This window comes from Adiantum capillus-veneris, chromosome 30 (assembly GCF_014529385.1).
Source record: "Adiantum capillus-veneris isolate H3 chromosome 30, ASM1452938v2, whole genome shotgun sequence".
NCBI lineage: Eukaryota > Viridiplantae > Streptophyta > Polypodiopsida > Polypodiales > Pteridaceae > Adiantum > Adiantum capillus-veneris.
Window position 1 is genome coordinate 32,057,209 of NC_140960.1, and position 25,572 is coordinate 32,082,780.

General features: G+C 45.8%; 1 protein-coding gene across 2 annotated transcripts in view; it reads right to left on the minus strand.

Annotated features, from left to right (window-relative positions):
• Window positions 1-25,572, minus strand: part of LOC147417753 (Thioredoxin superfamily protein) — a 59,702-nt gene that overhangs the window by 17,857 nt on the left and 16,273 nt on the right. For both annotated transcript variants that reach the window (XM_086506772.1, XM_086506774.1), the window contains exons 2-3: window positions 19,328-19,471; window positions 19,021-19,229 (exon numbers count right to left, since the gene is read on the minus strand). In XM_086506772.1, the coding sequence (XP_086362898.1) occupies window positions 19,021-19,229; window positions 19,328-19,471 (353 nt within the window). The remainder of the gene's footprint in view (window positions 1-19,020; window positions 19,230-19,327; window positions 19,472-25,572) is intronic.

Sequence of the window (25,572 nt, forward strand, 5' to 3'; positions counted from 1 at the left end):
CCACAGCAGGGTTCAGTCAATCCAGCCAGTTTAGATTAGCAGTGATCTGGCACTTTTGTGAGTCTATTCGTAGACCGTGCATGCCCAGTCACTTAGCATAGATGCATATCCTCCGGTTGCACACAGCATGATCATCGGAATTCCCATCAAAATCCATTAGCATCAATTAGGGAAATTTTCTAGTGCATTTAACCTATTTTCCTATTTTTGGTTATTTTCACTTATTATTTTTAGGAGAAATTACCAAAATACCCCTCTAATTTGAGGAAATTCCCAAAATACCCCTCAAATTTCAAAAATTCCCAAAATGCCCTTCAAATTTTTCAAAATTCCCAAAATACCCCTTGTTGTGAGACTAAATTTCTCGAAAAATAAATTTTTTTGTAGGTCTTCACAAGAAGAGTGATTGTCTATCGTACAAGATGCTAAAACTACAATTTGAGTTGTTTATGTAGGCTTTGGAGATGAATTGCTTCATTATTTTTAGACATAATTGCCTTTTTTGCGATGGTAATTGGTGACAAATTACATGTTGAGCACTCAAAAACGGATCTCAATTGTCAAAAACGAATGAAGATTAGAAAACCTTGAACATTCCAAGTAAAATAGATACAAGGGTATTTTGGGAATTTCCTCAAATTAGAGGGGTATTTTGGTAATTTTCCCTTATTTTTAAGTGACTTTCCAACAAAAGTAGGTAGGGCAATTTTGCTAAGTTAATATATAAGCAAACCCAAGTTAGCACTTTCTGGCAGAAGAGGCAGCAGGAGCTTCCCGCTCAACAGGCAACTTCTCAGCAGTACCCCCCCACAGCATCAGATCCATCGCCATACCTTCCACTTCCTTGGCGTTTCACAGATCATCCACCCCGCTTGAAGTCTTCCCCCTTCTGGCGATAATTCCCTTGCAGATCAGCCCCATCATAGCATTTTCAAATCAGCCTTGCTAGCGTTTTTCCACAGCAGCCTATTGGCGTTTTTGAAGCAGATCAGCAGTAGCGTTTTTGGAATTGTAGACCACCAGCAACATCAGCGTTTTGCTCAGCTTTAGGACCCTCTCACACCAACGTTTTCAACATGGATGTGCATGCATAACCAGCATTTTCAGCATACAGTAATGGCCTTGAAAACGCAGCCAAAGCCTGGTTTTTCCAGCGTTTTAATTTAGCCTAAGTCCCTCGCCAAAACAGGGATTTTCAGCCGTGTGAAGCAGCCCCAAGACCACTTAGAACCTCAGCAGTTTTCCCCCTTTGGACAGCAGATAGAAGTAGACCAGTTCAGCCCCGAAACAGTCCAAGAATTCAGCATATAGAAGATCCCAGATTTCAGCCATTAAGTTGTCGTCGTCACCCCCGTCGTCGTCATCGGCATAGTCCCATTGCATCAGTCCATTGCATACTCATTGCTTACACCTTTGTGCAATCAAAGTAGACCACTCTCGTCGACGAGAGTGGGGCCTTCAGAGGAGGGTTTTACAACCTCTCGGGTGTCGTATCTCTTCTCTCTCCTTCTCTCAGTCTCATTCACTTGCACGCACAATCCACTCACTTTGTTCGTGATCATAGCATTCTCCATAAGACAGAAAGCTCTCTCTTTCCCTAAGAACTAAAAGGAACCTTTGCAAATAAAGATCACTAATCTTGAGAAAATACAACATTCATTCCGCTGCACCTTACATTGTAAAAATTCTTCTTCTTTGCATAAAAGCTGCTTGTCATCAGAGTCTGAACTAGACGAGTCCTCTGTAGAACTGTCAACCACGGGGCGAGATTTAGACTTCTTTTCCTTTTTCTTGCCCTTTCCAAAGCTTTGCTTTTTGCTTCGCTTTTTGTCTTCTTCGCTCGAGTCAGATGAGCTAGAAGAACTGTCAGAAGAAGAAGAAGAAGAAGAATAAGAACTGGGTACTCCTTCAAATCGAACACGCTTCTTTTGTTTCTTTGCCTTTTCAAATGTAGATTGACGACCCAAATAACCTGAAAAGTCAAGACCTTTCTTCTGCTTTTTGTCGTGCTTTTTAGCTTTGTTCTGCGCGTCAAAAAGCTGAGCAATTCGTGCATCAACCACCTCTTCTAATTCTTGCTCTGTATACTTCCTAGGAGTAGAAGATTTCTTGAGAGCCGGTTTGCGGGGTGGTTTTGTGGTCTTCGGCTACTGTGTGTGTGTAACCGGCCTGTTAACTTCAAAAAGGGCGGTAGACTTTACTTCAAACCTTGATTTAGCTTTCACACATTATTAGTCGTCTATTCTACCTGTACTTTCAAGACACAACAAAGGGGAGAGGGATACAGGCTGCTAGATTGCACCTGTATGAGTAGACCGACACCAGATTGGCCCCTAACTTAGGCGCCCCTTCCGGTATTTCTTTATTGTTTAAAAGAGGGAATAAACGCTCTGGTTCCCTACAAGTTGCCCCACACAAGCTTGGCTGAATTTCAACTGTTCCAGCCCGATTTCGGCAACATAACTGTACTAGGACCCTTCACAGTCAGTATTCCCACGCATTGAATGACTTTCCCGACGCATACGGGCACTTTGCAAAACCTGGCGAGAATCTGCAGCACGCTGAATTCTCTGTTTTCAGCCCCGAAAATGCGCCAGATCAATTCTACAGCGGTCCCCTTGCGTCCCCGAACCTCCTGGGCGTATTCGGAACCGTTGAGGGCCAAAACCCTAAACCCGCAAAAATACACAGCAGGCTGTAATTTACTGTTTCGGGCTCCATTTCGCGTGCCGGTCGCATCCGTAGCAAGTCCTAGAGCTCCAGCACCTGTAGGGTTACTTGCCCTTTGAATCGGACGAGATTTCTGGCAAGAAACCTCTCCGAATTCACCTGTACCTGCGGGGGATTAGCCGCTAGCTAATCCAGTACTTGTGCAAGAGGCTCTTGCCTCGGCAATCACGCATGAACCCACACAACTGTACATTGGTCAAATGAAAACCCCACTAGTGGGGCATAACTTACTGCCATAGGGGAGAGAGAGGGCAGTGCGTAGAGTGCAGGGCATCACTCCTGGCACCGCACTGTACATAGGAGGGAAAGGAAGCACTCCATAGCTCTTAACCTGTGACAAAATCTGAAAATGAGCCTCTCCCAGCTTCAAATTCAGCGCCACCTTCTCTTGCATGAGGAAAGTGCACCAAAATGTGCCACTTGGCGCATTTACAAGCATTTTCCCGTTTCGGGGTTGCCGCCTAAAAATCTCCCAACCGGTAGCCTAGTTGACTTCACGGCAGAGTAAGAAAATGTTCTCCTTGTCATTCCGGAGGTAATGACGCAAACACATTTTCAGGTCCCAAAATAGCAGTTCCCTAAATTTTAGGAGATGCTGCCATTGTATCTTTCTAGGTCATCTGACTCACTTTAAATACCATGTACATCATTTGTTTCAGAAGCCATTGTCACACTGACAATCCATGTAGCTTTGAAACTCAAGGGGTCAAGGTAGGTTGCAAATCGAAGGCTTCCAGGTAAAGTGATAACACAGTTGGTGACTCTGCAAGTTCACCTTCTTCCATCCACTTAGCATCCATTGGTGGATAGTTTCTGAACTTTACCAGGTAACGCCTAGCAACCTTGCCTTTCACTTTTCTTTCTTTATGTGCCAAAATCTGTTCCGAGACCAAGATCCAATCAAGTTCCTCAACTTTCGGCTGATCTTCAGCTGGCATATCTTCTGGCACATCACCCACATAGGGTCTGAGAAGACTCACATGAAACGCATTGTGAATCTTCGAACTGTCAGGCAATTTCAGCCTATATGCAACATCACTGATTATGTCGCACACTTGAAAAGGCCCATAGTAACGCATGTTGAGCTTTGGAAATAGTCTTTCCTTGCCCTTCATCTTCTTTAACCTTGCCTTTTCAAAGCGTAAAAGCACCCAATCACCAAGTGAATATACCACTTCACGACGATGACGATCAGCTGCTTTCTTTTGCTTTGCCCGAGTCTTTTCTAAGGCCACTTTGACCTTCTTGTACATTTCATCCATGTCCTGAACATACTTATCTGCTTCAAATATCTTGTCCTTTGTATGCAGTATGGGAGGAACTTTCTTGCCACCTTCAACTATCTCAAAAGGTGCCTTGCCAGTTGATGAATGCACTGTATTGTTGTATGCATACTCCACCAATGGCAAATATTGCTCCCACTTTCCTTTAGCTCTGACACGTAGCACTTCAGCAAATCTAGGACAATAGAATTTGCCTCTTCTGACTACCCATCTGTTTGAGGATGAAATGACGAAGAGAATTTGAGCGTGGTGCCCATATTCTCAAACAAGCCTCTCCATAATAAACTTGTCATGCGTGGATCACGGTCGCTAACAATCGATTGTGGCATGCCATGATACTTGAAAATATTGCTCATAAACAAGCGTGCCATCTGATCTGGTTTTATCTTCTTCCTCACAGGAATAAAATGAGCCTGTTTGCTGAATCTGCAAATAATGGTCCAAATACCATCGTTTCCTGTCTGCATTCTCGAAAGATCAAAGATAAAATCCATAGCAATACTTTCCCATGGTTTGTCTGGAATAGGTAGTGGTTGCAATAGCCCTGGTGCCTTTTGCCTGTCAAACTTGACCTTCTGGCAAATTAGGCATTCTCGCACAAAGGCATCCACATCCCTTCCCAATGTAGGCCAATAGAAGAATGTCTCAACCGCTTTAACTGTAGCATCGATACCACGATGCCCTCCATACGGTGGGACATGACTCTCTTCCATAACTTTGCGTCGCAATGGCTTTGTGACAGACAATCTGCCATGCATCATCATGAACCCGTCTTTAAGAAGATAGTGTTCATGACGTTGTCCATCCATTAGCTGCTCGAAGACCCTTGCAAAATCTTCATCATTTGCATACTGTTCTCTCATATCATCAAGTTCATGATGATAAGGGATTGACACAGCTGAAATTTGTGGCTTCCTTGACAAGGCATCAGCCACAACGTTCTTCTTGCCTTCCACATGCACATCTGAAAATGGAACATGGACAAGATATTTGCCCATCGCATATGCTTCTCAGATAACTATGTCTGTGTCAAGAAGTATCGCAAGGTCTGATGATCCGTTTGGACAACGAAATCTACACCTAGCAGGTACTGTTTCCAACTTAAGAGCGCATGAATCACAGCCAGTAACTCTTTCTCATAGACTTGCATGGTCATCTCTGGCCCTTGCAAAATTATGCTCTCATAGGCTACTACCCTGCCATCTTGCATTAGCACTGCACCAATGCTACTACCACAGGCGTCACACTGGACCACGAATGACTTCCTAAGATCTGGCAACACAATGATTGGATCTGAAGTCATCTTTTCCTTTAAGAGATTAAAAGCTGAAATCTCTTTCTGTGTACATCTAGAGGTGACTGCCTTCTTTTGAAGAGCATGTAGAGGTGAAGCAATCTCAGCGAAATTTCGGATAAACCTTTTGTAATAGGAGCATAGTCCCAAGAAGCTTCGGACATCGTGCACCGTCTTTAAATCTGGCCATGACTTGATCGCTTCAACTTTTGCAGGATCCATTCTGACAGCATCCTTGGAGACAATGTGTCCCAGAAAGTGAATCTCTTCCAGAAAAAACTCACTTTTGTTTGCATTGATGAGCAACCTATGACTGCGTAGCTCTTCGAACACAATGGCCAAGTGATGCCTATGCTCCTCTTCATTCTTTGAGTAGACTATCATGTCATCAAAGAATGTACCAACAAACTGCTGGTGTGGACGGAAAATTATGTCCATCATCCTATTGAACGTAGCAGGAGCATTTGTGAGACCAAAGGGCATCACTAAAAATTCGAAAGGCCAAACGTTGTTCTAAAAGCAGTCTTGTGCACATCCTCTGATCTAATGCGGATCTGATGGTACCCACTCTTTAGATCTATCCTGCTAAACATAGCTGCTCCTTCTAATTTGTCCAGAATATCATCAATTCTAGGTATAGGGAACCTATTCTTGATGGTATTCTTGTTCAGTGCACAGTAGTCGATGCACATACGCCATGAGCCATCCTTTTTTTGCACCAACAACACTGGAGAACAGAATGGGGATGAACTGGGCTGAATCAGCCCCTTTTCTAACAGCTCTTGTACTTGGCCCATTATCTCTTTCTGCTAAGCCGCACTAACCCTGTATGGAGGCTTATTTGGTGGGCTACTGCTTGGCACCAAATCTATCGCATGGTCCTCAGGTCTTTCTGGCGCTAATTGAGACGGTAATGAATCGGAAAAACAGTCACTATACTGTTGTAAAAACATTGACCTTTCTTTATCTAGCACAGATAAATTTGATTCATCACAATCTTACACTTCACCTGCAAAAACCAAGTACGCAGAAAGATGCTTTTTCATTACAGAAGTAATAGCAGAAGCTGATACAGTGGGAATAGACTCCCCTTTAAGCTTTACATCCAAAATGTGAGTCTTTCCCCTGCTCTGTACAGTGATCTTTTTGTTGTAGGCATCCATGATTCCCTGTATACGAAATAACAAAGGAATACCTAGCAACACATCACATCCATCCAGTGGCATGATGTAAAATTCTTCAGCATCTACATAAGACTGGATATGTAGGCGCAACTTTCCAATGATGGGTGTCACAGCCTCTGTATGGCCAGGACATGCCAAACCTGCCTCTGCTGTATACCCCATCTCTTCAGGTCTGATTCCCAACTTTGAAGCCAATTCTCGGGAAATGAAGTTGGCTTTGGCACCTCGATCAAAGAAGATAAGCATTGTTTGATCCCTGACCTTTCCCCATGCTCTGCAAAGCTCACTTGCATCTGAATTTGGCTTGTCGCCCACCATATCTGGCACTAGACCAGTCGTGGGCTTCTTTCCTTTCTTGTCTTCCTTGTCTTCAGAATCAGCTGGCCTTTTCTTTGTAGGACAATTGTAAGCAATGTGGCCAAGCTGCTCACACATGAAGCATTTGTTCTATGACCTCAGGACCTTCTTTTGCTCTTCCGACTTGCGAGGAAAACATCTTTTCCATTTCTTTGCTGGTCCCTTTTCTGATTCAGCCGAAGCTTTGCCTTTCCCTGCGTTGGCTGGCTCCTGAGTCCCTTTTGGAGCCTCATTGGGAACGTGCTTCTTTGCTGAATTTTTCTTCGTTGATCCTTCCTTTACGCCAGTATTGAATTCACAATCTTCTCCCTTGAGCAAACCATTGCCAGTGTTTGCTACCTCGATGAGCTGCGTCAAAGTAGTGACTTTAGTCTTCGTACAGTACTTTCTCAATCCTTTGGGTAGGCCACAACAGTATTTTTCAATCTGTTCTGTCAATGGCACAAACCTATAGGAAGTTACTGGAAGTAGAGCTTTCCAAAACTTCCGATTGTAGTCATCCAGATTCTTGCAAGCGGCAGCATTAAGCTGGTGCCATTCTGTCATGACATCTGCTTCAAAGTCATTAGATAACCATGCTGCTGCAAAAATCTACTTCAAGTAAATCCATGTGGACGGAGCTTGCCCTTGCAGCAATAAAATTGTCCCGCATTCCCTGTCAAGAAAGTGGCTGCCTTGAGGACCTTTGAAGCCTCTGTAAAGTTTCCCCCTGCATAGGCCTTGTCAAACTGCTGGAGGAATGAGAGAGCCTTCTTCATCAAACCCTGTAAAGGTCCTGAATGTCACACCTTTGCCACCTTCTTTGTACGGAGTTGGCCTCTCCAGCGGCGTTAAGTTGTCATATGGAAGTGATTGAAACATGGGAACACTGTTAGGGTTCATTTGTGTTCCCTGACCACAATTAAGTTGACCTGGAAATGCCATATTTGGCTGCTGATTTGTAATTCCATCCATACCAAAATTTGCCTGTGGCATCCCAAATTGGCCCTGAGTGCTTTGAAACCCTGGTAGCATGCCCGCGACACCATACATGGGGTTAGGCATCATCGTTTGAGCACCCCCGAACACTGTTCCTGGCATGTAAAACTGATTTCTAGGTGCATGACCAGCCATGCTCTGGAATACCGATCCACCTCCAAAATAGCCAGGGTGTACTGAAGGTGGTGGGAAGACTTGTTGCATAGCCAGTAGGTTGCTTCCCTACCCATTAGAACCAGCTATAGGCTGCTGAAAAGTGGTTGGCTGAACTGGTACAGCTTGAAAGACTGGCATCTCAGCCACCTGTTCTTGCACCTTAGGCACAGGTTGTGGAGACTGCATGTTCTCCGTCAAAGTGTACAGGTGTTTCCATTGACTGTGCAGTATGAATCACCTGTGCTCAAGCCTTAACAGGCTTTTGAATATGATCCAGTGACCCAACTTGCTGAGACGGAAGAGGAGGTTGCAGAAAGGCTAAAAACCTCAGGTTCTACATTACTTGTGTGAACATAGCCACAGCAGTAGCCAACTGGGTCCTGAATATATCATCATCCGTCTGTGGTGGTCTTGAGGACTCACCCACTTCATGTGTCTGTTGACCCTGTGAGGAGGAAACCTCTTCAGTCACATCATAAGGTCTGTCAACCATAATTGCAATGTCCTATGTCTCGTCTATGATCCCATGTGTCTTCAAGCCCAAACTGACCAAGGCTGACTTCTATGGGAAAAAGTGATTTAATCCCGTCGATGGAACCATGTAACCAGCCTGTTAACTTCAAAAAGGACGGTGGACTTTACTTCAAACCTTGATTTAGCTTTCACCCATTATTAGTCGTCTATTCTACCTGTACTTTCAAGACACAACAAAGGGGAGAGGGATACAGGCTGCTAGATTGCACCTGTATGAGTAGCCCGACACCAAATTGGCCCCTAACTTAGGCGCCCCTTTCGGTATTTCTTTATTGTTTAAAAGAGGGAGGGAATAAACGCTGTGGTTCCCTACAAGCTGCCCCGCACAAGCTTGGCTGAATTTCAACTATTCCAACCCGATTTCGGCAACATAACTGTACTAGGACCCTTCACAGTCAGTATTCCCATGCATTGAATGACTTTCCCGACGCATACTGGCACTTTGCAAAACCTGGCGAGAATCTGCAGCACGCTGAATTCTCTGTTTTCAGCCCCGAAAATGCGCCAGATCAACTGTACAGCGGTCCCCTCACGTCCCCGAACCTCCTGGGGGTATTAGGGACCGTTTAGGGCCAAAACACTAAACCTGCAAAAATACACAGCAGGCTGTAATTTACTGTTTCGGGCTCCATTTCGCGTGCCGGTCGCATCCGTAGCAAGTCCTTAGTCCTCGAGCTCCCGCACCTGTAGGGTTACTTGCCCTTTGAATCGGACGAGATTTCTAGCGTGAAACCTCTCCGAATTCACCTGTACCTGCGGGGGATTAGCCACTAGCTAATCCAGTACTTGTGCAAGAGGCTCTTGCCTCGGCAATCACGCATGAACGCACACAACTGTACATTGGTCAAATGAAAAGCCCACTAGTAGGGCATAACATACTGCCATAGGGGAGAGAGAGGGCAGTGCATAACGTGCAGGGCATCACTCCTGGCACCGCACTGTACATAGGAGGGAAAGGAAGCACTCCATAGCTCTTAACCTGTGACAAAATCTGAAAATGAGCCTCTCCCAGCTTCAAATTCAGCGCCACCTTCTCTTGCATGAGGAAAGTGCACCAGAATGTGCCACTTGGCGCATTTACAAGCATTTTCCCGTTTCGGGGTTGCCGCCTAAAAATCTCCCAACCGGTTGCCCAGTTGACTTCACGGCAGAGTAAGAAAATGTTCTCCTTGTCATTCCGGAGGTAATGACGCAAACACATTTTCAGGTCCCAAAATAGCTGTTCCCTAAATTTTAGGAGATGCTGCCATTGTATCTTTCTAGGTCATCTGACCCCCTTTGTACACTGCAGCCACACCCAAAACTGAAATGTAGCCTCTGTAGCAAAGGTTTAAGGATTCTTTTGGCTAGTCAATGACCCCACTTTGGCTAACCATAGTCCTTGTCCAACCTTAGTGCTCTCTTGCCCTCAGGCCTAGACTCCCTCTGGAAAGTTCTACACTAGCTATGCAATGCAGGGCAGTTAGATTTCCCGAGGGGTGTTTCCAAAAAGTGAAAGTAAATAAATAATAAGAAAGAAATCAACAAAAAGGATAGATAGTAGTCACATGTTGGTGACAGTGTGCACCTCATCGAAAGAAGTCTGGCTCACATATTTTGCAAATTCCGGGTCCTTCGCAAAATTAAGCATCATCTTTGTTGCATAGCCGATCAATTGTCGACGCTCCATCTCTTGACGCTCCGCCTAAGTAGACCGAGGCGGGCCGTACTCCTCGCGTAAATCTTCGTTGTGATCCCTTCCCGCATCTCCGGATGCAGAGGGAGTTGACTGATCTTTGCCTAAAGCCATAGGTGCCGCATAAAAAGGATCGAATTTCCCGTAGGAGAGAAATCGGCCGCGCTCTGATACCACTGTAACAGACTTGGACACTCCAAATCGAGAATCTACCGCGACACCACAAAAGATCACTTCAAAACAGTTCACAGTTCACAATTGATTCGACACTGGCCCGACGCAGTTCCGTGCCTAGAGATATTGGCCCCAAAGACTGGCGCCCCTTTCGGTATTTCTTTTGGTATTAATTTGTGTTCAAAGTACAAGAGTGCAAGCAGACGCTCACACTCAGACTCTGCGTCCAGATGCCCTCATAAAATAAAGCAAAGGCTCTTTTTCTCTCTCTCTCCTATGCTTTAGTAAAATAAAGCAACTTTCAAAATTGCGTGGGATTTCAGCCTTGCGTAGCCAAAAGCAAAGCCTAAAAACTGCCGTTGCTTTTTTTCCTGATGCCGCAAGACGCAGAAGTCCGTACAGCTGCCACGTGGCATCCAGCCCGTGAAAAGCGCCGCAGATTCCGGCAGCCTGCCACGTCAACATTTTCGGGTCTCTCGCGGGCTGTCCATACAGGAGTGTGTGAACCGAGCAACCACGTCACCAAGTTGTGACACTAGCTAACCAAAACAACTCATAGCGACCACGCAAAATCTAACCACACCATCTAATGCGGCTCTCACAAAGATGATGCTCTTGTAGCATAAGAATATCAATCTCACCACCCACAAGGCATTGCTAAAGCTCCCGACGCAGCCGAACCCTCTGACACTGAAACTGGGGCCCTCCTAATCCCTGCACATTCTATGAGATGATCCTCATGGGGTAAGTGAGAGAAAACAGATGCTGCAACAGCAGCCAACCTCGCTATCTTTGAGGCCGGTTTGGATGGAGAGTAATCAGCATTCGAACGACCTCTAGACAAGCGCGTCTGGAGTAACTGTCCCACCCAAGCCCAAGCCAAGCGTGCAGCCTGTAGGGCTACATCCTCTATCCAAGAATCCTCATGTACAAATACATAGCAAGGAGGGCTCTGAGTGTCAGCAAACAAATTCACCACAATGTGCATCCAACCCGATACATCCGGTGGCATCACGCTGAACTTGGCAAGAGGCCAAAGTGTCTGTACCAGATCTGTCACCCCTAAGTCCTCTGTGTGGTGTGAGAGCTCAGTAGCCTGAATCTGGAGCCAGTCAAAAACTGTGTGCAGGATAGGATCCCTGCCGCACAGCGGGAAGGAAAAACCCACCGCTGTGTCCAAAGCCCCTTAATGCCTCGAGCTGCAAGAAAGAGGACGTGGACTCAAAAGCAAGCCTCGTCCACGTCAAGAGAAGAGTCACCCACGAACCATGTGAAGCCATAGTCGAAGAAGTCCCAACGTCTATGAATCATAGTTACCAGGAATGGCCATTTTCAGGTCTCCGTTCCCCCTTCCCATCTCAATTTCCCGTTCCGGATTCCCGTTCCGTGTTACAGACGTGAGTATCCAAAACAGGGAATGGCATTACATGCATGTTGCCGTTCCCCGTTCCGGGTAACTATGTTGCGAATGTCAAAGCTAGTCAAACCTCTAGGGTCTGCTGCAATAGGAGAAGTCTGCACAAGAAAAGGCCACTGCTCGTAGCGAAAGCACTACAAATTGATCACCTCACGGCAGACGTGTGTACAGTCCCCTGCGTCTGAGGAGTGAGGGAGGGATCAAGAGATGAGGTTGTGGGCCCCACCGGGAGAGAGGAGGGACGGGAGGCGGGGATGAGGGTGGAGGAGGCGGAGGAGGCGACGTCTAAGGGAGGAGGAGATGGAGGCGGAGGATCTGAAGTGGATGGGGCCTCCTCAGGCAAGTCCTGCTAAAGGAGGTCAAAACGATTCCCTGTCGGAACTCAGTGTTGCTGAGCTGCAGGAGGTGAGTCACCATTGGGAGCAATGGGGCGAGCTAAGTTAAATAGTTAGTATCCCTCCCAAAAGTTAAGATTACTCCTTTGACTCCTACTACACACCCAAAAGATCCAACCCCCACTCACCCAGGCAGCAGTATCACCTTCGGGAGGGAGTGTGTGTGTCAAACAAGAACCCGCACAATAGGTAAACCTGCGGCCTTGGCCACAACTGAAGCTATAGTGCGCAGAGACTCCAGAACTGTCCCGAACATGGAACAATCCTGGGGAGAAGAGGGAGGTACCCTCGCCTCAGGCCTGGGAAGCAGACCGAAATAGGCAAGTCGGCCTCCTCCTCAAGCACATCTCTAGATGGGTCAAAACCATGATGCCATTGTCTGAAGTAAGCTCCAGCTGCTCGGATGCCGAGTGGGCTCATCGAAGTCACCTTGGCCGTCATCTCTGGAGACTCGAACTCTATCTCGTAGTACCCTCTCTCGAGGATCTGGACATCGGTGATCATGTCCACATCGGAGAGAAGGGGGCCCTGAAGTAGATCCCGAACCTCACCCCGATTGGGCCGATTGTCAATGATCTTGCAAATAATTGAAGTGGCTTGCAAGCGTTCCACTTCGGCCATCAAGCTCGCTTGCTCTTTTGGCGAGAGGGCAAGTCGAAGGGTCGGCTCCGCGGTGTCGGGCAAGGGGGCTTCTGTAGAGTCCCTCTGAGGTGGAGCAAAAGCCACCATTCTGTGTGTGCTGCTAAATCGAGAAGGGCGGTGGTGACGAGACACTCACAGCAGGCTGAAACACAATCTACTTGCGAGCTGAGAACGTGATGTGAAGGGAGGATAAAGCTGGGAAAAAGGGGGCGAGGGAGAGAGGGAGCGTGTGGCTGAGGTGGGCGCGCACGAGGTTGAGGTGGGCAAGCGCGGGACTGAGGCTGAGGGGGCGCGGGACTGAGGCTGGCAGTCTGCGCGCTGAGGACAGTTGCGTGCAGAGCAGGGAGCAGCAGCAACAGCGCGCGTGGGCAGATGGGATGCGAGGAGGAGAGGGTGCAATGCTAGCGATGGAGCGTACGACAGCAGCGAGCTTCCTAAACTAGTCAGAACGGTTTCCTCTTATGTAATAGAGTTCGAGAATCCTATGGCTAGAATTTTATCTGCCTTAGATTTTGCCAAACGTCATTGACGCTTGCAACATGAAGATCCTTAAAGAGATTTAGCCAATTTTGGCCAGATACCACTTTCGGTTTGCCAAAGGATGAGATGCTCAAACAAGATGAACGATTCATGATTTGGACATGCCCTATGCAACTAGACATAAGAGGTTTTAAATCCTCAAGACAAAGAAAGACTATAAGTACCATAGACACCTAGATTGATTTTTAGAAAGCTTATTCTTCTCAAGGTTGAGAAGGCCGAACTGCGTAAACAGATTATCAGATAAGGAAACTTCCATATTGTTCGAAAGACTTGAACTACGAGTTGCCTATGTGACTGTAAGATTGATGAGTTCTTGGGACTTTAAGACTATCTGAGTGAAAGATGTCCTCGAGGAACTAGAGGAAAGAAAGAAATTTCTCCTAAATGGAGTAGGGTAACAAATCCAATTTCTCACTAGTAAAGTAAGTCTTGAGTTTATGTTTAATTAATTTTTTTAATTTCTCTTGAGATGGGACCAGCTCAATTGCAAGATTTGAGATTTTCCCGGATTACGTGAGCAGATAAGTTAGACCACTACAATTGAGGATAATTGTTTATAAGTAAGAGGAATGTTGCTAAATTAGCTTTATCTCGAAGAAATATAGTTCTAAATGAATTATTGGAAATCATAGGATCCATAAGTGAGAGGGTTTTCTCGCTTGAGACATCCAAGTACAGATATTTCCAATGCATCATTCTAAGGAATGGCGAGAGCACTATGAACGGGAGTATCTTTAGGCCACCAAGAGAGGATACTTCTGATGCATCACATCGGATGGGTGACAGAGAGCATTGAGAAGAAGAATTCGACCATCCAGAACAAACATCTTTGACTCTTGAGACCACTTCACCTATAAACACAATTGTTTCCCCTCGCTTGAGCATGATCGCTTCCTTTGCTGAAATTTCCCAGCCCAAGAAGCCTCTACACTCTCACTCTCATTTCCCTCTACCTCTACCTCTACCTTTACCTCTACCTCTACCATCCTCTCTACCTTAAGAAGTCCGTTTTCTCTTTCTATATATTGTTTTTTACAGTAGCAGCTCTGTAAATTCAAGTTTTCAGCAACTCTCTTGAAGTTTCAAGCTCTCGCTCTCTCTCTCTCTCTCTCTCTCTCTCTCTCTCTCTCTCTCTCTCTCTCTCTCTCTCTCTCTCTCTCTCTCCAACTTTCAAGGACCACGAGGACGAGAGTACCGAGCTATGTAGAGCGTGAGGTAAAGTAGCGATCAAAAGGCTCTTATTTCCTTCGATAACGGAGCCAAGGCCAACTTCATTTCACAAAGATGTTGACTCAACTCAACCGGGAGGCTGGAGTGTTACAGATGGACGCAAGTTAGCAACACCAAGACATGAGATTGCAATGACACAATTCCTTAAATTAAAATTCAAAACGGCATTCAATATAGGTAGGTCAAGAGATCCATACAAAATGAGAAACACTCCCACTCATTATGTAAATGCTAGAAGAGAAGCGATGTTTACATAGTCGAAAACTCTTGACCTTCCCAACTCTTGACTTCCGTTATTCCACCACAAAGAAGAGCCTCCGAGGAGGATCAGTTTGCTGCGAGCCTGCTTGGCTCTTGGGAGCTGTTGAGGAGTGGCCAAGAGAAGCATCAACCCACTTTGCATGGAGGAGCGCTTGACCCAGCCGGTTGTTTAGAACCCCATGATTAGCGCTCAGAGAAGCCACCTGGTTAGTAATAGGCCTCATGTTTCTTGGGGTCCCATGGCAGAGGGTCCAGCCTGCACTCTCGGTGACTGGCTTCAGTTTTCAGGCTTGTCCAAGGAGGTTCAGAGCATCCAGCTACGAGGCATGAGGGGGGTGCAGAGCATGTGTCAGGATATTAAAGAGGCTTTACCAGCTGAGTGGCTCACCCCTCTAGAGGCGGCAACTCCAAGATGGATGGGGGCCTTCACGCAACTAGAGGTCCTCATTGCAATTCGAGCTTGCTCGGAGACCGTACCCCACATGTTCTTTGAGGTTCAGGGAGAGGGTCACCTTCACAGTCTTAGTAGAGGCTCCTCAAGTTGCAAAGTGTTGCTTTCAAAGGATACGAGTTGTGGGCGTCAGTGGGAGGACCTATGACAGGCCAGTGGTGGCTTTGGGCTTGGGAGAGTTGTCGTCTGGCACAAGTACACTAAGACCCTGGAGAGTGGTTCTGAAGGGATCCTTTCTCTTTAGTCGATCACCCTCGGATCGCCTTTTTCCAGTGCACAGTAAGACTGGGGCATCACATACTGGCAACACGGAGAGAGACTCGTCTTGCTGCAGCACTCCATTCGCAGGAGGAGGGTCTCACAGCTTAGTTCTTGTCAAGTTTTTGGGAGCGGTTGCGGGACTGCAGGCAACCGAGGAAAGTTACTATGTTCCAGTGGCTAGTTGCACACAAAGCTACAGTAGTTGGGAGCTGGCTAGTATAGGCAGCCTGTTCAGCTTGTGGCCATCCTTTGGAGAGTCAGCGTCACTGTCCGTGGGACTGCCCCATGGCAGAGCAGGTTTGGCTTCAGGTTCTTCGACTGATGCTAGCTCTTTCCACAGCTCAACAGTACACTTGGGGTGCTGCAGCTTGGTCCACTCTCACGGGCCCTGCGTTCCATTCTGAGTTGGCTTCCACCAGCAGGATGATAGTGGTCCAAGAGGGTCAACCTACACTCCAGCTTGCCACAGAGATTACACCAAAGGAGTGGTGCAATGAGAGAGGTGTGTTGAGAGCTCGTCCGTGGCCTGACACTCTCGTTCATTTGGCAGGCCCGCTACTTTCACATCTTCGAGACTCGCCCTGTCCAACCGGCAAAGACAGTTCGTGACTTTTGGCTGGAGCTGATTCACACTCTCACGGATCAGCTCAAGAGACTTCAGGGCATCTCCGATCGCATGCAGGAACGCAGAGAGGCTTTCCTGCGACTCTAGCGCCCCGGGCCTTTCTTCACCATGATCTAGAGTGTGCCTAGATGGCACTACCGGCCACCACTGTGGTTTTTTCCTCCTCCCATTTTGTGATTTAGCCCTTCATTGTACATATTTTGTTTACTCACTGGGAGAGTCTCCCCATGCTTTTGATGTAGCCCTCTCTAGTAGAGGTAGTTGTAGCCCTATGGGCAGTTTTATTAACTAATAGCATGATCACTTTCTCAGAAAAAGAAAAGTAGAGCCTCCAAGGATCATTTCAATAGCTACAAGTTGATGTTTCTCTTTGTTGTCAGCCCGTAGACGTAGACGGGGGATCTACGAGAGGAATCACGAGAGCCCGCCTTTCCAGTGTGTAGGATCGGAGAAGAAGGTTCTCTCTACAAAGTTCTTTTTAGAGAAGTTCCAAGTCTTGGCAGGAGATGCTTTTCATGTTTAGATTGTTTGATCTGTGACTGTTTGCTCATTTGCAAGTGTTTCTCCCTTTGCACAAGGACATGGAGCCTATACTCTAGAGTGGGAAACAGAGCAAGATCAGCCCGAAGGGTTGTTGTACCCTGAGATTGGATCAGATTCACAAATACCTGAGAAAAAGACTCTCAAAATTCATGTCAAGGTGTAGAGAGTCCCAAGACGGGACTTCGCGTCCAAGACAAAATGGTAGAGGCTATGATCTCTACCGGTGAGGACTCTGAGTACATACTCGGGATTAAACTATAAGGTTGCCATGCCCTAAGACTAAATTTAGTTTTCCAGAGCTGAGAGCATCGGCTCCGAGAATTCAAAGCAAGGAACAAAAGATCCTGAGATTAGGGTTTTACCCTAGAATTAGGAAGCAAAGGATTCCAAGACCATTGAGGTGAGATGTCACAACGGAGTGAAGGAATTGTGCCCGACCTCTGGGTTCATGTGCTTGTATAGACTTCTCCCTGATAATTAAAGATTCTGGTCCCAACTTCCAAGTGCTCTCTCTCTCTCTCTCTCTCTCTCTCTCTCTCTCTCTCTCTCTCTCTCTCGGATTCCGCAGTATTTATATCTTGTTATCCCTAGTTGGATTTATTTTGTTAATCTGACTAGGTATCAGATACACCGCATTGTAACTTCCTGGTCTCTTTGGTCACTTTGGCCTTTTGAAGACATTAATATAACATTTCATTTCATTTCATCTCTCTCTCTCTCTCTCTCTCTCTCTCTCTCTCTCTCTCTCTCTCTCTCTCTCTCTCTCTCGTGTCTCGCGCCGTCCTCAGGTACATAGGGCAGCCGCAAACCGTTTAGCGCCTTGAGGTAAGGGAGTAGCCCCCCCAAGGGGATTGAGGGGGGGATCCTTCCTTTGACGGGTAGCTCTCTAACACCCCGCACCATGACAGGGAAGCAGAAGAAGACTTTTGCTGACATCCTGACACAACCAGATCGCATCCCTCCACCAATTATAAAACCAACAGGATGGGAATCTTACCTGCTACAAGAAATGAAATGAACTCAGTCTTGTCAAACAAGAGCTACAGAAGAAAGAGGAACACATAGCAGACCTTCAAACAAAAGTACAAGAATTGACAACAAAGCAAACAGCAATGGAAGAATTCCCACCAAAGGTTGAAGAAGACCAATCTACAGCTAAGGTAACTCCACAAAGCTTTTCTGATGAAGTTCTGTTAGTTATTAAAGAAAAAGAGAGAGTACAGAGCATAGAAAGACATATTCGAATTGGAGGTCTTCCCGATGGGTGGGACACGCAAAGGCATGAAGATGAACAAGATGAATCTGAATACACTGTAGAGACAGATACACTGACTAAACGATTGTCTCGGGTGGTCCCCTTCATCGATTTGGGAGAGCCAATGCATGTGGAAGTCAAAGGGAAACAGGCAAAGGTTTTCTACTATGATATGAAAGAAAAGATAGCAGTCATGAAGCAGACAAGGTCATTAAAAGGTACATCCATTTGGATATCAGATGAGCTGACACCTACCCAACTAAAGAACTGATCAGCAGAACTAGAAAAAGTAAGAGAAGCAAGGAAAAAGGGGAAGTGGGCAGTCTATAGAGGAGGAAAAGCCATCATTAGAGACTTTGTCAACAAATCACCTCAAGAACAGGAGACTAAAGAAACCTGATTGCACATCTTTCTTTTCTTTATATGTAGAAAGCATGGGTAATACATGTTGTGATGGTAAGCTCATGACCATGGAGCTCTGAGCTACTGAGGTAGTTTTATTTTATGTTCATTTTGCTATGATGGAAGACAATGTAACCAAAGATGTATTCTGATCTGTTCTATAGGTCAGCTTTGGCCTCGACAGGACGTTAATATATCTTTCTCTCTCTCTCTCTCTCTCTCTCTCTCTCTCTCTCTCTCTCTCTCTCTCTCTCTCTCTCTCACACACACACACACACACACACACACACATAGTGTGATAAAGAGCATTTTCCTGAGTTTATTTGATATTATTCTGCACTCTTGTTTGTGACACACTCACTAACCCTTCACCTATACCTTTCCTTTCCATCACTCAATGTTCTGGAAGCACAAATGAATTTCCAAAAAGAAATGCAAAAACCACATCTGTAAAACTAAACATAATCTTGCTGATCTTGTTAGGAGTCAAATTGTTGCAAGACACCTTCAGAATGTCAGCAAAGCTTCAAATGTTTATGATAACATGAAAGTGCTTTTTTGTTGCAGGAAACCTTCAGATTTTCAGCTATGCTTCATATGTTTATGATAACATTAAAATTGCTTTCTTACCTTCAGGTGTGCACCGGCGTCCCCCGAAGTGATGCAAACCAACCAATGTTGCCTTCACATTAGTGTGGTTGTAGATTAAAACTGTGGGCAGGTTACGATCAGGATATTTCGGGATGCAATCGGTTGATATTATTTTCACAAACTTGGTTCCTGTGTATTTCTTTGCCAGTTCCTCGAAGCACTGGCCCAACAATTCACATTCTTGTATCCTGAAAATGGAAACGTTAAAACTCTTTACTTAGCAAACTGTAACTGTCTAGCATGCTTAGGCAGCACCTTTTGCAAACATTTCAAGAAAATGCAGTACCCATTTTTAAAAAGAAGCACCACAACCCACACATCTGGTGGAGCACTGGAGACTTCACGAACAAAATCTGCCCCAACAATATGAAGCACTGATCCAAAACGTGGTTTGCTGTTAAAATCCTTCAGCTCTGCCAAGCGCTTTCTCCTACAGACAGAAAATGATAACCCTTCTTAACTTCTTTGATTTGCTTTTACTAAAAGGAACATAAATAGATGACACCAGATATATGAACTAGTCGAAGAAAGTGCTAAAATTTGGGTTATGCTTAGTGCAATAATCAAGAGAAAGCTCTGACACCAATGTGAGGCACAGCCAATGATAAAATGTGAACAAAGATCAGATCTCACACTTTTTAATCGAAACACCCTTCCTTGCTTGGTTGTGCTACAACTTACTTCCTTGTTCCTTTGCTTAGAAGATATGTTGACCTTTTGAGACATACACAAAGAGGTGAGGAGTCTCTACAAGCGGGGGGGGGGGGGGGGGGGGGGGAGATCGCAGATTCTCTACAAGGAGAGATACATAGGGGAGATCACATCACGTTGGGATACCAATCCACCCTCTCAAGGGCCAACTCCATGACCAAGAAGGATATTCGCTTCTGAATTGCACAAACGATTTGTACAAGAGCCATACGTTAATCCTTGAGCAATGATAACGATACGTTACATAGAGATCCAACCGAAAGACTTAGCTCAGCTGCCCACTCTTTTTGAAACTCCAAATCGCTCTACTCAATGGCTCTAAGCAACTCGTGCAGCAAGGCACCTCATGGTGCTGATTTCAAAGGTCAACAATGATTGGACTAACTCCTTGGCTGAAATCTGAGTATTCTAGGATTTTATCTGACCTTGATGCTTCTACGGGCTGCTACGGGCTCCAGATGATATAGATCTGTGGCCTACAAATGCAGGCTTCTTGACTAGAAAACACAAGGATGCAGGAGATGTAGACGCACTCCTTGCAACAGATTTATCCAAGGAGGTCACCAATGTGCCTGCATACCTGGTTGCAACTCGCAGCAGAAACGCTTATGAATTAGGCCTCTAAGACATAGATAAGGTCTGCTGCATTCAGTGGTACTACCAGATCTAGCTGATTATGGTACTACTGCCAGATCCAATGGTACTACCATATCCCCTTGTTAGGTGCAGCGGAATGATTGTTTGCGCTTTGCTCAAGATGAGTGCTCCGAACTGTGCTCAAGGTTCCTTTTGTGTCACGTGACACATCCCAACCCTATGTGTCCGTGGACAAGCTACACCACAGCAGGGTTCAGTCAGTCCGATCAAGTTAGATTAGCAATGATTTGGCACTTTTGTGAGTCTATTCGTAGACCATGCATGCCCAGTCACTTAGCATAGATGCATATCCTCCGGTTGCACACAGCATCATCATCGAAATTCCCATCAGAATCCATTAGCATCAGTTAGGGGAATTTTCCAATGCATTTAGCCTATTTTCCTATTTATTGGTATTTTCACTTATTAATTTTAAGTGACTTTCCAACAAAAGTAGGTAGGGCAATTTTGCTAAGTTAATATATAAGCAAACCCAAGTTAGCACTTTCTGGCAGAAGAGGCAGCAGGAGCTTCCCGCTCAACAGGCAACTTCTCAGCAATACCCCCTCACCATCAAGATCCATCGCCACCCTTGCCTAGCCTTGGCGTTTTCCTCACCACAGCCTCGCCTACTAGATCCATTCACTGGCGTTTTCACCCATCTGCAGCAGCCCAAGGCCTTAGCGTTTTTGGTCGCTAGCAGAGCATAAGGCCCAACGTTTTTGGACTCAGACATCAGCAACTCTCAGCGTTTTTGCAGCAAACACTAACGCTAGGGAGAACCAGCAAGACCTCAGCAGTTTGTAGCAATTTTGGCAAGGAAAAAGACTGCAGCTATCAGCGTTTTTAACATCAGTTCAACCCTGCAGAAAACGCAGATTTTCAGCCTTATGCACAGTAGGAGATCCCCCCCCCCCCCCCCCCCCCCCCCCAAGTTGGTTGCAGATGCTCCCCCATTTTCAGCCATAAAAACGCAGCCAAAACAGTCATTTTCAGCCACCGAAACAGTCCCCGAATTCAGCGATTAGAAGATCCCAGATTTCAGCCATCAAGTCGTCGTCGTCATCGGCATAGTCCCATTGCATCAGCCCATTGCATTCGCATTGTACACCTTTGTGCAATCAAAGTAGACCACTCTCGCCGACGAGAGTGGGGCCTTCGGAGGAGGGTTTTACAACCTCTCGGGTGTCGTATCTCTTCTCTCTCCTTCTCTCAGTCTCATTCACTTACACGCACAATATCCACTCACTTTGTTCGTGACCACAGCACTCTACAAGACGGAAAGCTCTCTCTTTCCCTAAGGACTAAAAGGAACCTTGAGCAATAAAGATCACTAATCTTGAGAAAAAAACAACATTCATTCCGCTGCACCTTACATTGGTATCAGAGCTTTGGAAGTGTTCTGCATTACTCAAGGAAAGAACCACAAGAACCACAAGAATTCTTTTGCTTGTTGCGATCGTACGAACCCAAGTTTACTTGGGCGTGGCGATTCCTAATCGTGTTTTGTTGAAGAGTGACAGGAATCCCAAGAAAGAAGGGCTTGTCCAGCCTCCCCTTGTGTCTCTTTTCACTCATTGAGAGCGGACCGTCGGCCGGCCAATCGACGTGAGGTGGGAAAAAGCAACCTTGGTGTGAGCGCAAGGCCGCCAAGGGTGCGCCCGCAGAAAAGAGTAGAACTCGGGTGAAGAGAAGATCCTTCTCCAACGCGATTTGCAAGCGAAAGAAAACCTCAAGAACCCCAAGAACCCAAGTCCCTCAAGACTCAAGAACCTCAAGAACCCAAGATTCTCACGAATCAAGGACCTCAAGAACCTCAAGACCCTCAAGAACCCAAGTTCCTCGCGAGCTTAAGACCCCAAGATCATAGTGCATGGTCATCACCCGAAGTTGAATGGATACTTCGCATACAGGTGATGAGCATGAGAGAGGCGACGGAGACTCGTCCCCACCCGGAGATGATTTCTTCAACCCTCCCCCTTCGCCATCTACGCCAGACCCTATGGAGACAATGATGAAGCAGATGATGGTTATGATGGATAGACAGGAAGACAAGCGCCTTGCTTTAGAACGCGAGCGCGACGAAAGAAACGCAAGATTGACCGCACAACAAGAAGAAAATCGACTTGCTCTCGAACGCGAGCGCGCTGAACGAAAAGAACGCAAAGCAACAAGGTGGAAAGGTACGTAGTGTACGGTACAGTTTAGGTACGTACGGAACGTACTTTCGTACTGAACCAACCTTTAGGTACGTGATAGGTACGTACCATTTGTAAAAAAAGAAAATTACACTAAATTTAAGTTCACAGGCCTTTCAAGAGAGAGTCTTTTGTAATCCTGGTCGATTAAAAAAGCCTAAGGCTCTCTCCCTTTCACCCTATTATCCCAATCTGAAAGCGCCTCTCTCCCTTTCACCCTATTATCCCAATCTGAAAGCGCCTCTAGCGCGAGTGGTCCGTGGAGAAAATGGCCCCAAAAAAAAAACAAAAAAAACCTTGCCGTACTGTATCGTACGGTTGTACGGTGCGGAATCGTAAGGTACGTACGTACGGATTCCACCTTGCAAAGCAGAAAGGGACGCTGAGCGAGAAGCTCAAAGGGAGATTCGTAATCAAGAATTTATTGCCAAAGTCCTAGCCTCAAAGACTGAACCACCCAAAGATCGTAGGAGTTCCTCAAGTGGCGCAAGCCACGATGCGGATTCACACAACCCAGTCACAGAGAAGTTGACTTTCAGTAAGTATGACGGTAAGATGGATGCTACTGTTATTCATTCTTGGTTGCATCAATTTAATGCTTATTTTGCGACAACTAAGAAGACAAGAAATAGCAAAGTTTTGATGGCAGCTATGTACCTTGCCGGTGATGCCATCAATTGGTACCACGCATGGCAAGAGGCACAGCTAACCACGCACCTAGAGGCAGCCAAAGATTTCACGCCCCTCTCTTTTAGTTGGGCTGATTTCCAAGACAAGCTCAAGGCGTAGTTTATGCCACCTCAGTATCTTGCACAATTGAAGGACGATTGGCGCGCTCTCAAGCAAAATGGTATACCGGTCATGTCTTTCTAATCGTGTTTTGCAGCTAGGTACCCAATTACGCATGTCGGATGAAGAGCGAAAAGAGGCTTTTCTCTTTGGATTGGACGAGTATATCAAGTACGATGTCGAGGTACTCGATCCAATCGATCTCAACAAGGCGGTAGCGATTGCTCTCGCACAGGAGATGAAACACAACAAGGGAAAGCCTAAGGAGAACAAGACTTCCACAAGTACCTCGCAGACTCCTCAGAACGGTAAGAACGGTAAGAATGGTAAGAATGATAACTCTTCTAACCAATCTACCAACAGTATCTCATCAAAGAATTCTTCCAATAAATCTAAGGGTAAGGCTAACACAATTGCTAAACCTAAGCTTACTCCAGATGAAAAGGTAGCACAAGGAATTGTAGGAGGTTACATCACTTCGGAAGAACAAAGCACTTATTCTAAGAAAGGTCGTTGTTTTCATTGTCACATTAAGGGTCACATAAAAAGAACATGTCCTACGCTTGAATCGAATGAATCTAAAGAACCCACAGCAACCACTACATCTGTCAATGCAATGAATGATAACATGAGTGTGCCCCAAGTTTCTCAGGACCCTCCCATTGATGATTCGCTCATTAAATATTATGGTCGTACGTCGGGACACCGTTTTGTCATATTGTTTGACCCAGGTAGTATGCATGATGTGATCAGTCCCTCTCTTGTTGAGAGAGCCCGCCTCGAAGTTAGTCCGAGATCTCCTATCGAGGTTTCTGGCTTTCGTCCTGGTATGGACGCTCTCATCACGAAGGAGTGCCTTGATGTGTTGTTTGCAATTCAACAGACTGCCTTCACTAAAAGATTTGTCGTTTCTCCTCTCTCAGGATGTGATATGATTTTAGGCATGAAATGGTTTCGTGAAATAAACCCTCTCGTTGATTGGGAGGCTAGCACTTTAACTCTTAATGCCAAAAGTGATTCTCCTACTGTCTTTCATGGAGTGGACATTGTTTCTTCTCTATCTCTCATTGCTAATATGCAGGACAAGATTGAAAGGATTCGAGATACGGAGACTCTCTCAGTCTCTTTTTCTCCACAGCATGACACACAGAATTTGCATGATTATGAGAAGCATGATGATTTGATTGACCATGATTTGCATAATGATTTGGATGACAATGACAAGCATGATGAGTTGCATGAAGATGGTGTGATTGTTCACAAGGATGATGTGTTAGTTGATGCTTTTTCTAGCGAAGCTAACCTCGTTGTAGATTCGATCAATCACCAAGAATCGATCTTGGCTTTCGAGTCGAGGCCCACAGATCCCCCACAAGACTATTCGATAGACCCCGAAGAAGCGATCTTGGCTCTCGAGCCTTGGTCCAAAGAACCATCACAGGAAGTATTGTGTGTTCGCATGATTGATACACACGCATTGTTCGAGTGTTTCATTCGTGACGGTTTCCTGTATTTTAGTCAGCATCGTTATGTGATCCCTTTTACTAGGCATGACATATTGTATGTTGAGCATGTTTCTCTCATGGATGAGCACGAATGTATGCGGATTGTTCATGAAAAGCTGAAAAGTTTGTATGTCAAGAAGTCACATTCCATGTCTCTTCCTTGGCCTGACACAGTTTCCGAAAGAGCACATGATTGTATGAGCACCAAACATGGGCATTTCCATTGTGATTTGCCACAGTTGATTGACTTCGATCCCACAGAAAAGATTCGATCTTATTGTTTGCATGTGTTTGATGAACGGGTTGTCACTCCGTCTCTATGTTCATCTACATTGCATACACAGTCTTTAGAAAAGACAAGATTTTTTTCCTTCACTTTACATGGAATGGGTATGTTCATGGTTTTGTGTTGGAGATGGGTTCAGGAATTTTCAGCCATGGAGATTCTTGAAGACGGAAGAAGAAGGACTCTACACACAGTTGACGCAAGGAAGGAGATTCAAAAGATTTTGTCGCTTTCGGCGCGGCCCAGAGAAGCAAGCATTGAAGACCTTTATGAAGTTCAAGTACCGCTTGACCCACATAGCAAAGTGGGCCAGCGAAGAGTCCCTTCCAGGATTCCGGATGTTGTTGGCGATCTCGCTCGACGCCATACAGTTCGGTACCAGTACCTCACTTTGAAAAGGAAGGGA